The sequence below is a fragment of the Arachis hypogaea genome, chromosome 11, assembly GCF_003086295.3.
Source record: "Arachis hypogaea cultivar Tifrunner chromosome 11, arahy.Tifrunner.gnm2.J5K5, whole genome shotgun sequence".
NCBI classification, from domain to species: Eukaryota; Viridiplantae; Streptophyta; class Magnoliopsida; order Fabales; family Fabaceae; genus Arachis; species Arachis hypogaea.
Window position 1 is genome coordinate 138,554,150 of NC_092046.1, and position 14,295 is coordinate 138,568,444.

The 14,295-nt window shown below is 34.2% G+C and overlaps 1 protein-coding gene across 2 annotated transcripts; it reads right to left on the reverse strand.

Annotated features, from left to right (window-relative positions):
- Positions 1-12,366: 12,366 nt before the first annotated feature.
- On the reverse strand, positions 12,367-13,824 carry LOC112722930 (uncharacterized). Of its 2 annotated transcripts, none has more exons than XM_025774123.3 (2): positions 13,437-13,824; positions 12,367-13,338 (listed from the first exon to the last, which is right to left on the reverse strand). In XM_025774123.3, the coding sequence occupies exons 1-2, from the start codon at positions 13,656-13,658 to the stop codon at positions 12,601-12,603; spliced, it is 960 nt and encodes a 319-aa protein (XP_025629908.1). In that variant the 5' UTR covers positions 13,659-13,824; the 3' UTR covers positions 12,367-12,600. The 2 variants fall into 2 exon arrangements, with proteins under 2 accessions (XP_025629908.1, XP_025629907.1); XM_025774122.3 differs by having other exon boundaries at positions 12,367-13,350.
- Positions 13,825-14,295: the final 471 nt, after the last annotated feature.

Consider the following 14,295-nt stretch of genomic DNA (forward strand, 5'->3'; position numbering starts at 1 on the left):
AACATAACTCACTAATTATTTTAATTTTTAGTTCAAACTAATAATAAGAGACAAATTCAATACAATTTTTTCATTCATTCTTTTATTATTAACAAAATACATTAACATATTAAAATTCAAAACAATTTTTTCATTCATTCATTCACATTATTATTGTAAACATTTAAGATTCTATCAAAGAAAAGAATGTAGCTCTTCTTCTTAAATGATTTTCAGATTGAAAAATCATAAAAAATTAAAAACGAAAAACATGAAGACAAAGAAGAACAAAATTCTTTTGAATAGAAAAATAAAAACAAAAATAAGAAGCAATAAGGGGAGAGGTAGAGTAATTCCTGATTATGTGACTGATAAAGAGAAGAACAAGCTTTCAAAAATTGTAACAAGAACAAGCAGTAATTGGCTATTAGATTAACTACACAAAAAAATAATAAAAAATAAAAAAAAGATAACAAGATACAAAATCAGAAGAGAGAAGCAGATAAAAAAAACCAAGAAAAGAATCAAAAAGAAAAAAGAAGATACAGAATAAGGAAAAAGAAGAAAGAGAGACAGAAACAGAGAGCAAGAAGAAGATATTATTGTGAAAGAAGTGAAAAAAGAGGAAGAACAAAACGAAGTAGAAGACGACGACAGAAAGAGCAAGAAGAAGACGAAGAATAGAAAGAAAGATCAAGAAGAAGAGAAAGTACCTAAAAACGACGATGCAGAAAAATTTAGGTTAGGATTTTTCATAAGATAATAAAAAGGGGTAATAGGAAAATAATGAAAAATAACTATGGACAAAAGAGAAAAATTTTCATTAAAAATCACGTGTCTATTTCCTATTTCCGTGTCCATCAGTGTCCTTCGCTTAGAAGCGGACACAAAAATGAAAAAAAGTGTCCCAAAGACACTGTGTCCAGTATCCATGTCTCTCTATCCAAACACGTTTTACATATGTATTATCCATGTCTCTGTGTCCTGTCCACAAAAATAAACGTAGCCTTAGGTTTTTTACTTTATCAACTCTAATAGAGGACAAAATGGTCCCTGACAACTCTGATAGGGGACAAAATGGTCCCTGACCCCCTCTGTTCGAAACAATACTGTTCTCCTCCAATTTTTATCATATCTTGCATAACCCTAACATTCATACTCTCCTTCTTCACCTTCACAATCTTCTTCTCTATCTTTTCCTTTCTCCTCTTTAACTCCAAGATCAAGTCATAGTGTAACTACCACGCGTGTTGCATCTACCTCCACCTGTCATGGACTACACACTTCTCAAATTTCTGTGACTGGTACTCCCACCTCCTTTGCACTTCACCCACCAAAAGCATCCAACTCTACGTCCTCGATAACAGCATCACCTCCAACCCCGACAACGTCCACCACATCCTTAAGACCAAGTTCAACAAACTATCCCAATGGCACATATTTCTCCACTCTCCAGCTAACAATGTAGATTGTTGGACATTAGGATATCATTAGAAGATTCTCCTTTGACATCATATACAAATTCTCATTTCGAATGGACCCTGAGTGTTTCATTACTTCTCTCCTGGAGTCCACACTAGCAGACAGCTTTGACCTTACATCCAAGCTATCAGTACAGTGAGCAATGTTGCCATCGCTGCTCAATGAAAACTGAAACGACTACCGAACATTAGTTCGGAGAGGAAGCTAAAGGAAGCGATCAGATTGGTGGACAATATGGCCATGAAGATGATAGAGAAGAGGAGGAGGGAGATGGCAGCAACGGCGATAGACTTAACAAATCCAACTTGCGGTCTAGATTCATGGGATCTATTATTGAAGACGACAAATACTTGAGAGACATAATTATTAGTTTCCTGAGTATGAATTGGTTGAGAACAAATTGAGGATTTTTCTTCTTGTGAACATTGAAGTTGCAAAGTATGCATTGTCTAACTTGAAGTTGCAGTGTTAGACTGTTACGATTATGCAAGATATGATAGAAATTAGGAGAGAATAGTGTCGTTTTCGAACAGAGGGGTCGGGAACCATTTTGTCCCCTATTAGAGTTGCCAAGACTATTTTGTCCTTCGTTAGAGTTGATGGAACAAAGAACCTAAGTGACTGACAGAATTAATTATTAGGGATTAATCGAATAATTAATTTTAATTAAGAACTAAAGTGTCTAGTCCGAAATTTTTTGGGGATTAAAATGGGTAAATATTCTAAAATATAACTTTTGTTGTTGATTTTTATGTTAAAAAATTCTTTTATTAAACTTAACATATATACAATAATAACCATTTTGTTAAATTTAATCTAATATCGAAACTATAAATAAATAAATCAACCCAATTAAAGAAATCATTAAGAAGTGCTAATAGTAAACTGTTGTAATACTAGCTAGCTAAATAGTTAATTACTAAACTAAAGGTTACTTTTCTAAATATAAATGAAATTATTATTGCTTTTTTTCTTCTAGAGTTTGTTGAAAAAAGAAATTAAAACATATTATTTATCTATCAATATTATTTATTTTAAACTTATGTAGAATTTCTTTATTTTAATACTTATATAATCTTGCTTGTACTGTTCTAGTTTTAAAAAAAATATATCCACAAAAATTATAATAAGTAAACTTATTCCACAATTTCTAGTTAATAAAGTGGTTATTAAATAAATATTTTATGGAAAAACTAAATAGTTGAAGTTTTCTTTGTATTTGAAATGTGCCTTATTAAAGAGAAAAAATTTAGAAGTTTTCACTAATGACAATTTTATCCAATGTCCCTGTTAGAAACAAGAGATTAAACTTGAGAAATGATGGTATATTATTGAGTTTATTCAAGTTGTCTATTCAAGTTTTCTAGAATGATACACTATAAAAGGATATTTATAGGTACTAAGAGAATCGTAATAATAAAGACGTAATCTCCTATAATAAATATTCAGATATACTAAATAATACTAATTGATCATAATTATATTCTAACATCCCCCTCAAACTCAAGTGACAACTTGAGTTTGAAACTTATTTAAAACCACGAAATAAAGAGGAAAAAACTGCATAAATTGATAAAACAGGTGCAGATGGAACTGTCGGAAGGAAGCGCAGATGGAACTGCCGCTTATCTGAAGGAAGCGCAGACGGAACTGCCGCTAGTCTGAAGGAAGCACAGACGAAACTGCCGCTTGTCTGAAGGAAGCGCAGACGGAACTGCCGCTTGTCTGAAAGAAGTGCAGACGGAACTGCCGCTAGTCTGAAGGAAGCGCAGACGAAACTGCCGCTTGTCTGAAGGAAGCGCAGACGAAATTGCTGCTATTTGAAAGAAGTGCAGACAAAACTGCCAGAAAAAAATGCAGACGGAATTGCCACAAGGAAACATAGAGGAAACGCAGACGAATCTTCCACGAGAAAACGCAGACGAAACTGCCACGAGAGAATGCAAATGGAACTGCCACGAGAGAACACAGATGAAGCTGCCACGAGAGAATGCAGACGGAACTGCCACGAGAGAACGCAGACAGAACTGTCGAAGGAGAGCGAAAACTATATGATTTCTTCATGAGAATAGGTAAGCAGCGGATGACAATGGTGTTTGATCATACGACTCAAAAGAAAAAAACAAAACAGAGAAAATAGGCTAGTCGATGAGGTGAAAAACCATCAAAAGAGTGACAAAAGGAAAAGAAGAATGTCATAGAAAAAAAAATACAAAAACTACGAGGAAAACAACCTATCCTCTTCAAGGAGGATAACATTGCTCTGATACCATGTTAGAAATAAGAGACTAGACTGGAGAAAGGATTTGTGTATTATTGAGTGTAATCAAGTTGTCTAGAATGATACAATATAAAAGGGTATTTATAGGTACTAAGAGAATCGTAATAATAAAGACGTAATCTCTTATAATAAATATTCAGATATACTAAATAATACTAATTGATCCTAATTGATCCTAATTATATTCTAAGAGTCCCAACAACACTTGCATTGTAAGCAAAAACTACGAAGAAAAAATAAAAAGAAAACTTACCATTTTGAAAACAAAGAGATAAGGACAATTATAAATTTACTTTTCATTATTACAGACTACAGAGTAGAAAAAATTACTATTTCTAACCAAAATTTGAGGGAATATAAATTTAACCATAAGAGATATAAATGAATCCATAATTTAAGTAGTTCATTTGGTAGTTTTGTAGAACATTTTGGATAATTTGTCAAATTAATCCAATATTTGATGGATATTAACTTAATTTATATTCTCAATTAAAATTATCTGTGCTCAAATTTCTTACAGTAAAAAATATTAATTTATTCCTGATTAATATATTTTTTATATATAATTTTAATTATTTTATACATGTATATAATTACAATTTTAAACGGTATATCCATATCTGTCAAAAAATTTATTGTTGTAATATTTTAGAGCCCCCACAAAATTTTTGCATCGTTGGCCAATATTATGTTATTAGTGTTATTATAGTCCGATACAATTGAAGCATATATATGCCATTTATTGATCAATAATAAATTCTTAAAAATAATTTTAATTTGTGCCGGATTAATTTTTATTGAATCAAATTTAAGGATGCCGCGAGAAGGAAAAAAACGCTTGGTTGTGCACTTATCCCTAATAACAATGTAGATTCAAAGCCAAGTTAAAAAAGTACATATCTGTCTTAAAAACATACATTATTGCTCATGCATGCATGCACTTGTCTATACATAAATTAGTTGCCAACTGCTGCTACTTTCCATAAATTAGGTTCATATATATATGCCAATAGCAGAACATAGAATACAGGTACTTATTAATCATCTCAGTCAGCAAATTAAACATAATAAGTAATAAATACGATCATTTCCTTAATTAACATGCCAATGCATTTATGAATGTTAGATATTTAAGTAATTTAACTGGTTTAGTGATGTGCATGCTTACCAATTATCATCTCTGTGTCCGTGACAAAATTGGATTAGTAAGAGAGGATACTCGTGTGTGGGGTCCTGGTGCGTGTCCACTGTCACATGTGAGTTGCGAGTTTAACTCATAGAAGTTATCTAGATTCGATTCGTTATTCGTTAAGTCGATTCATAAATTCGTACGAATTTATTGTTATCAATTTTTTTAAAATAAAAATATTATGTTATACATAAAATAAAAATCATTTAAATCCAAACATTTAAATTTAACAAAATTTAAATTAACACACGAGGACATTAACTGGGTTAAAGAGTTTAACAAATCAGTTTGATGATTAAGTATTCTTTTGGATTCTAAAGCATATGTTACAAAGAGGACATTAACTCTTCATAATTCATTCTAATGTCTAATAACCTAATTTTATGAGGTTAATTGTTATATTGTAACCATCATTCTACTTTTAAAGGAGAATATTAAAATATTAACTATATAAAGACCTAAAAGCATCATACGAAAAGAGATCATAATAAGACATCAAACATCTTATGATGAGAGTAGCTTATGAAAAGAGCAATCCACATAAGAAACGCTCATAACATTACAAACCTCACAATATATGCACTATTTTAAATACGTGTACTAAGGTATGATCTCTAACTTAGTTCTTCTTGTGACTCATGGTAACTTGAGCATCGGAGTCCTTGCAGGAACACCCGTACCATTGGGAATGACGAACTCGGAGAATTAACAACTCGGAATAGGAAGATGTCGACAACATCGTGTCTCCAACCTACTCTCTATAATTTTGTTCAGGTAACACCTAAACTTGGAAGAGCAAAAATACTTCTGAATAATGGCGTCGTCTGTCGGGACACGTCGCTTGTTACATTCTCTTTGTTCTAAGATCTACCCCGAGATGAGTTCAGTACAACACATGTTTACAAGATGAATAATGTAGAAAAAAAAACATAAAATACATAGTAAAAAAAAATAAGCATTAAAGCACATAATACAAAAATTTCACCAAAGAGATGAAAATATTTACAAATTTAAATTTGTGACCATATCACTTTACGCTTTAAATGCTTAGAATTGCTAAACCAAAATGGTCAATGATTTGGAGACTTAGTAACAACTTTAAAGTTGTGAAGCAAGAAATCGAAATTTATTTTTATAAATTTACCACAAGAAACATTACTTAACATTTAGTGATCGAAATTTACAAAGTCAAAAAACGAAAATTTGTTCTCTATTAAGAGAAAAAAAGATTGAAAATCCTAATTAAGCTCCTTGAAGCCAAACTACTTTCATACTTAGATGCATAAATGTATGATTTATTTTATTTAAATTTTTATAAAATATTTTAAAGTATATTATTATTTAAAAAAATATTAAAATAAAAATTATGGTAAAAATAAAGGAATAACCTCTGAATAATTTTTTATTGAAAAAATTTATGAGTCAACTAATCTAAATTAGAAAAATCCACCATTCAATTGTCAAAATAATTGCTTTAGATCGGAAAAAGTTTTACTTATATAGATTGCACTTAAATGAAAAAATTCATCAAGCAATTGTTTTAAGAGAAATAATTTTTTTATTTTGAACTCAACATTTTTATGATTGAGTTTTTATTTCATACATAGTAAATTTAATAATTGTTGATTTTGATATGTCTTTATCGGAATCTCAAAAACTCGGAGCTCGAGCCTACAAGTATAAGCTACGAGTTGGGAGTACCCACTACGGGAAGTCTATGAATCCAAATAAAAAAAATTCAAGAAAATCATTTCGACATTCAAAGAGTAGAAGCATCGACTCTTGATCCAAGAATCACAATATGCAACTTTGAAAAAAAGAAAAAAAAATCTAATTCCCAAACTCATAAATCGAGGTGATAACCTACGATTGATAGAAGTTATGGTCAGAGTTCAGACTTTATAAAAAAAAGGTAAGCAAAATAAAAAGCTCCACCTTAAAGGATGAGATGCTTTGGGGATCTGTTCTAGAATATTTCTATAAGCCCAATACTAAGAACCCGGTTCAAGAGTATAAGAAGTTTTAAGGAACCAGTTTGATGATTAAGTATTCTTTCGGATTCCAAAGCATATGTAACAAAGAGAACATTAACTTCTCATAACTCATTCTAATGTCTAATAACCCAATTTTATGAGGTTAATTCTTACATTGTAACCATCATTCTATTATTAAAGGAGGATGTTACGATATTAACTATATAAAGGCCTAAGAGCATCATACGAAGGGAGACCAGAATAAGACATCAAGCATTTTATGAAAAGAGCAACCCACATAAGAGACGCTCATAACATCATAACCTCACAATATATGCACTATTTCAAATACGTGTACTAAGGTATGATCTCTAACTTAGTTCTTCTTGCGACCTATGCTAACTTGAGTGACGGAATCTTTGCAGGAACACCCTCACCATTGGGAATGATAAACTCGAAATAGGAAGATATCACCAACATAGCTTCGGCGAGAAGGAGGAACAACAAGGTTGATGCACTGGTCATTAATGGAAGGTTGATAAGGAATCAAGCTAGAATCAAGATTGCGATTAGGGACTTTTACAAAGACTTGTATCATCAGGAGAAGTCGCCATTCGTGGGGTTTAGAGACGGTCTGGTGGAGAGAATCAGTGAGGATGATGCTATGGCTCTGGAGATACAGCCAACTTCTGAGGAGGTTAGAGAAGTAGTGTGGGATTGTGTTTCATCTAAGGTGCCTGGTAGTGATGGCTACAACATGAACTTCATAAAGAAGTATTGAGAAGAAATTGGTCCTGAATTCACGGGAGCGGTATTGGAATTTTTCCAGTCTTCCAGATTACTGGCGGATGCTAATCTCACATGGGTTGCGCTGGCCCCTAAGTTTACTGGAGCAAAGAAAATCAAAGATCTCAGGCCTATTAGTATGGTCGGGTGTGTGTACAAAGTCATATCAAAGATGATGGTCAGGAGAATGCGAGCAATAATGCCACGACTTGTAGGTGAGACACAGAGTGCATTTGTTAAGGGGCAGAAAATACATGACGGGGCACTCATTGCATGCGAAACTGTTCAATGGCTAAAACAGAGAAAGAAGAAAGCGGCGATAATAAAGTTAGACTTCCAGAAAGCATATGATAGAGTTAAGTAGAGCTTCGTGGATCTTGTTTTACAGAAAATGGGATTTGGAAGAAGGTGGAGAGGGTGGGTTATGGAGTGCGTAAGTACTGCCTCTATGTCAGTATTGATAAACGGTTCGCCCTCTCAGCCATTTAAGATGGAAAGGGGCCTACGACAAGGTGATCCACTGTCTCCTTTCTTGTTCATCCTCGTTGTTGATGTCCTACATAGAATGCTTGAGGAGGCAGTTAGAAACGGGCAAATTTCTCCGCTACTGGTTGGTAGAGATCATATTGAGCTGTCGCATCTTTAGTTTACAGATGACACCATTCTGTTCTGCCCCCAAGAGGAAGAGACCGTGAAGAACTACAGGAGAATACTTTGCTGTTTTGAGTTGATGTCGGGGTTAAGCATCAACTTTGATAAATCAAGCTTGATTCCTGTTAATTGTGAGGCTCAGTGAGTTCAACGTATGTGCTGCGTGCTGGGGTGCCAGGAAGCCGCCCTTCCAATAAAATATTTGGGGATCCAGCTAGGAGCTAATCCAAGGTTGGTGAAGACTTGGAAGCCAATTGTGGACAAAGTGGAGGAAAAATTCAGCCTATGGAAAGCCAAGGTTCTTAATAAAGCCGGTAAATTGGTACTCATCAAATTGGTACTGAATAGTCTCCCTGTATATTATTTGAGTCTGTATAGGATGCCAAAGGCTGTTACGGATAAGCTTATTTCCTTACAAAGAAGATTTTTATGGAGTAAGGAGGATGGTAGGAATGGTATGGCATTGGTAAGGTGGGAGGTGGTGCAGGCGCCCAAAAAATTCGGTGGGTTGGGTGTTGGGGATGCCATGCTACGGAACACAGCCCTTCTCTTTAAGTGGTGGTGGCACTTTTCAAAGGAGGATTGCCCGCTGTGGAAGAAGGTGGTTTGTGCTTGTAATAACCTTAACCCAGATGTCTTGCTGTCCTCTCAGACTTTACCTAGCAAGGGGGCCCTTGGAAGGATATCTGCCAGATACAATTCACGAGTCAGCAAGTAAGACAGAAGATAATCACTGGGCTGGCTATGGAGGTTGGTGATGGAAGAGGGACTCAGTTCTGGGAGGATGTCTGGTTGCGTGGTGGTGCTTTGAAAGTCTAGTTTCCGAGGCTTTTCTCAGTCTCAAACCAAAGAGGATCTTTTATAGGGGATTGCGGGTTTTGGGATGGGGTTGAGTGGATATGGAACTTCCAATGGAGGTGAGAGCTATTCTAATGGGAGTTGGATCTAGTGAACCAATTGCATGAGGTATTAAGACTGGTCAAACTGGCTTACAGTAGTGAGGATCAAGTTGTATGGAAATTTGATAAACAAGGGGTCTTTTCTACTAAATTTTTTATGCAGGTACTACAGGAGGACAACCTTCAAGAGGATATAACAAGCTACAACTTTACAAGGACAATTTGAAAAGGTTTAGTCCCACCAATAGTTGAACTGTTTGTCTGGTTTGTATTGACTGGTAGGGTTAATACGAAGGAGAGGCTGAGTCGATTGGGAGTCATCCACCAGGAAGATATTCTATGTGTGTTTTGTAACAAGAGTATTGAATATGTTCACCACTTGTTCCTTGGCTGTGATTTTTCTTGGCAGGTTTGGTGTGCTTGGTTAGCATTCGTTAGAAGGCAATGGTCATGCCCGGGGACGCTGAAGGAACATTTTATAAGTTGGACTGAGATATCAGCTAGCAAGGAGGAGCACAAGAGGTGGTTGATGGATTTTTGTGCGATTATCTGAAACATCTGGCTAGAAAGGAATAGAAGGATTTTTCAGAACAAAGAAAAAGGGGTTGTTGAGGTCATCCATATGTCCTTCATGAACTATCAGGAGTGGTTAGGTGTAGATCCTTTTTGTTGTTGATGGCAATGCCGGAGATGACAATGGAATAAACAGTAGTCTTACTTGGAGTTGGATAGCTTAGTTTATGGTTTACTTGGTTCGTTTGTTATTGTACGCTCGACTTGATGTGTTGAGCTTCTTTCTTAAAAAAAAAAGGAAGATATCGACAACATCGTGTCTCTAACCTTCTAACCTACTCTCTACAACTTTGTTCAAGTAATTCCTAAACTCAGAAGATAAAAAATACTTCTGAACAAAAAAACATTAGAAATTGAAGATCTGTTCTTTAACCAACATTTTCAAAGTTTTCAAAAAATGTCTAACCAATTCAAAATCATTCAAATAGTCATATATAATTAAAATTTAAAATCATTAACTAACTAATAACAACTATAAACTAACAAATAAGAACCATGGACCATAATTTATACAAATTACAAATAATAATCTATAACCGTAAATCTATAAATTGAAATAGGCATAGGCTAATAGCAATAATTTGTTTAAAAAAATTACATAAAACAGGAGCGTGGCTATACTACTGATGTAGAAGCAAAAGTAGCGAAAAAGAATGGATGAACGAAAAAGAATAAAAAAGTCAATTTTCACTAAGAAGAAGGAGGCGCAGTGGCGAATAACTGTACACATCCCGTGCGAACAGAGATGACGAGTACAAAGAAATAGAGAATGGAGTTGGTAATGATAGTGAAACGACAAATTGTTGTAGAAGCTTGCTCTGGAAAGAGAAGAGTAACAAGGGAGGATGAGAGAGTAGATGTGGGAATGGCAGCACCGTGATGAACGCCGGTAGAAACGTACGAATTCAACGGCCAAATAAAAGTGACAAAGGATAAAAGAAAGAGTGGAAGTGAAAACGACGCATAATTCACTTGCCCACTCTCTCGCGAGTTTGAACGAATTTGTCCGAATCTATCCTGGTACGGCCAAATCTATCCACAAACGAAGTTGAGTCCGAATCAACTTCATCACCTAGAAATATAAATTTCTGAGTTTGACAACAATACTTAGAAGTATTTACAATATTTGCATTATTTGATTCTCCAAATGTATTGTGAGATATCTAACAAAGTTTAAGAGCTTGCATGTATATATATTAGAATTAAAGAAAGACCAAAATTTAAATATCACCGTACATTCGTACATATTTATGTAGAATATAAAATAAAACATTTTTACAATTAAAATTGTTATTCATATACTAAAATCAGTCATTAGTATATTTATGTATAAATATATATGTAGTTTAATTTATTTTTAATGTGCATTTATATTCAAATATATATTTTATTCTAATAACTAATTTTAATAGTTAAATTTGATGTACACGTAAGATAGACATTTCACCATCCATATGTGATCTTGATATATTCAAATAAGGAAAATTACATCAATCAACTTTTAGTTAATTAGCATGAGTTAACTTTTTTTGGAGTTTATACTTTAAAATATAAAATTTATAATTTATAATTTATAATTTTAAATTTAAAATAAATACAATATTTTTTAAAAAATTAATTAATATTAATTAAAAAAATTGATTCCCTAACATTACTCTTGGAATAATAAGCCTCATCAACAACACGGTTACTTAAAATACAAAATAATGGAGAAAGCTAAGACTACATCGATAAAAAAGAACAACCCTTCATAAATTTCAAACACGTTTCACTTAACCAAACAATGCGGATGAAGCAAACTTGCAAGTTCCAATGAAGTTTTTTTAAAGCTTTTTTTTTTAATCTGGATTCTATTGTTTACGTTTTTTGGGGTTGGTATCTGGGTTCTATAGTTTTGTGAATAGATTGTTGGACTTGGTTACGACTTACGAGGGCTCCCCTTGGAATCCAAAACAGAAAAAGAGATAAAGAAGTCCCCTAATTCTCTCTTCAGTTACGTTGTGCAATATCGTAATCATTTACCTTGGCCTTTTTTAAGTTCCTAATATGATGCTCAGCAATTTAGGATCCATCTAACACGAATTTTACTTTGAAGAACGTTTTAATATCAACATGGTAAATAGACGCACACAAGAAAAATTGTCCCTTGTGGGGCTCACACGGCATGGTAGCAAGACCAAGCAGAGTAATTGGGTCCATCCTAAAGAACCATACATACATGCCAGCAAAGAAAATAGCAGAAATTATAGGCGCATCATCAGGAATAATGCTACATTCATGTCCATCAAGATTCTTGGTAGAAACTACTATGAGCTTTTACTTAATAAGTCAAAGTTCATCATTCAATCTCTTGCTTGTTCTCTGGAAAAAGATGCATTTTTCCATTTAAAATTTGGTTAGAATCATTGATGATGCTTGTTCCTACTTCCCATGTGTTTATTTTTACTTAAAACGGTGCTAGTTGCCACAATATCTTCCAATTACCATCAAAATGTTTCTTTGCAGCCATTGATAATGAATTAAACACATTATATATCAAGATAATGCATGACATGATTCCAAATAACAAATACTGATTGCTATGGCAAAAGAGAAAACATAATGTTTTGGTTTTACAGAAAAGTATCAGCAGGACACAAATTTCGCCATGCATGCTGTCTGCTATAACTCTAGCATGATTACAACTGATCAAAGGACAAATATATTTATTTTCAACAAATCTGAAAAAGTGGAAGCTGCAAGAGGAAACAAGTGAATGGAATTTGATTCACTCTGTGTGTCAGATAGTCAACGAAGCAGCAGCTGTTGTTGGTCTTCATTATCAAGGCTTACAATGTGGATGGTAGATGAAAAAAGAGCATTAAGATTGGGAGGGGAATCTACTTTAATCACTGGCTCATTAACCAAGCCTCTTCTGAATTCCTCATCTGCCTTTTCAACACCCTTTGATCTTAAGAAACTGTTCAGATAATCCACCAACTTGAGCATCTGATTATGCTTGTCTTCAAGGGAGATTCTTGCATCAGCCAGCTTCATCTGAATACTTTCTTGGCGCCACAGATCGGCCATTTCAAACATGCTCCTCTCTTGTTCAAATTCCTCCTGAATTTTCATGAAATCGCTTTGTAATCGCTCGACTTTAGCCTTGTCTTCTCCAATCTGCATAGCCAATTCATTGCAAACTTGCTCAATCAATTCTCTTTGTTTTCTCTCCTCATCATAGCGTATCCTAATTTGATTAACGCATAGGTTGGCCTTGGCAAGCTCATGTACCAGTCTCGCATTCATCTTCTCCATCCTCTCTCTACTTCTCCTTTCCCTTCCCAACTTCTCCTCTAATTCACCTGCCAATTGTTGCAATTTCTTCTTAGACGATTTGTTTTCGGCTTTCAGGTTATCGATGCAGCTTTGAGCTCGAAGCATCTCTGATAGCAAAGCAGAGACAACAGAGTCACTCGTTGCTTTTCTTTCTTCAACAATCTTAGCAGCCACCTTATTCGACTTTCTCAAACCCCAATTATCTTCCTTCATAACATGCTTGTATCAATTGAAGTAATTGAGTAGAGATATATAGGATAAATCTAAGGAAAGTAATTAGGAATCGAATTCGAATAGCATAATACCTTGCAGTCAAGACCAGAAACCTCGAGAAAGCAGAAGTGCCATAACGCTGCGGCGAGCTTCCTGGCAGAGAGGTCGGGTTTTGGGGAGCGGTGGCGGAAGGTGACGGGAGAAGCATTGGCTTTAGCATGATGTATATTGCATGACCATCTTCCGAAGAGTGAGTTTTCGTGTTTCCGGCGGCGAGGGATCGCCGGAGTGTGGGTCCCGCCGAAGGAGTTCATTTCATTTTATGTGAGTGAAAATGAAAAAAGAATAAGTGGCAGGTGCTTGGAATCTGAAGAGTTTATGAAAGGTTTTAAAAGTTAAACAGAGTAGCACCATTTTACCTGCTTTTAAGACACCCTCCCCCTCAAAAGACGTTATTATATTAGATGGAAAATTTAATACAAGAGGTTATATGTGATGCGGACATAATATAAACTCGCCAAAACTGAGTGTGACATATAATTGACTGCATTAAAATCCAGGATCATATGTTAGAACATAATGATGAATCAACCTAACATGAATAACCACTTAACCACTCACTTGAAAGTAATGTATAGATCAAGTGTATCAGCGGCGTTTTATGGTTGTGCCACTCCTTTCAATTTATTGCTACTTTCAGAATTTATTAATTACTATTTAACTTTGGTATTTTGTTACTCTAAATTGTAAAACCAATGTTATTAGTTCATTAGAATTTATTATTTTTGATCATCACTTATCCATTAATTCAATTCCTTTAGTCTAATTCTATTAGTCTAATAATTTAACAACATATTTTATTTCACACTTTTAAATATTAATAGTTAACTGATGAATAAAAACAATAAATTTTTATAGTCGTCTAGAATTACTTGAATTTTAATTTATGCA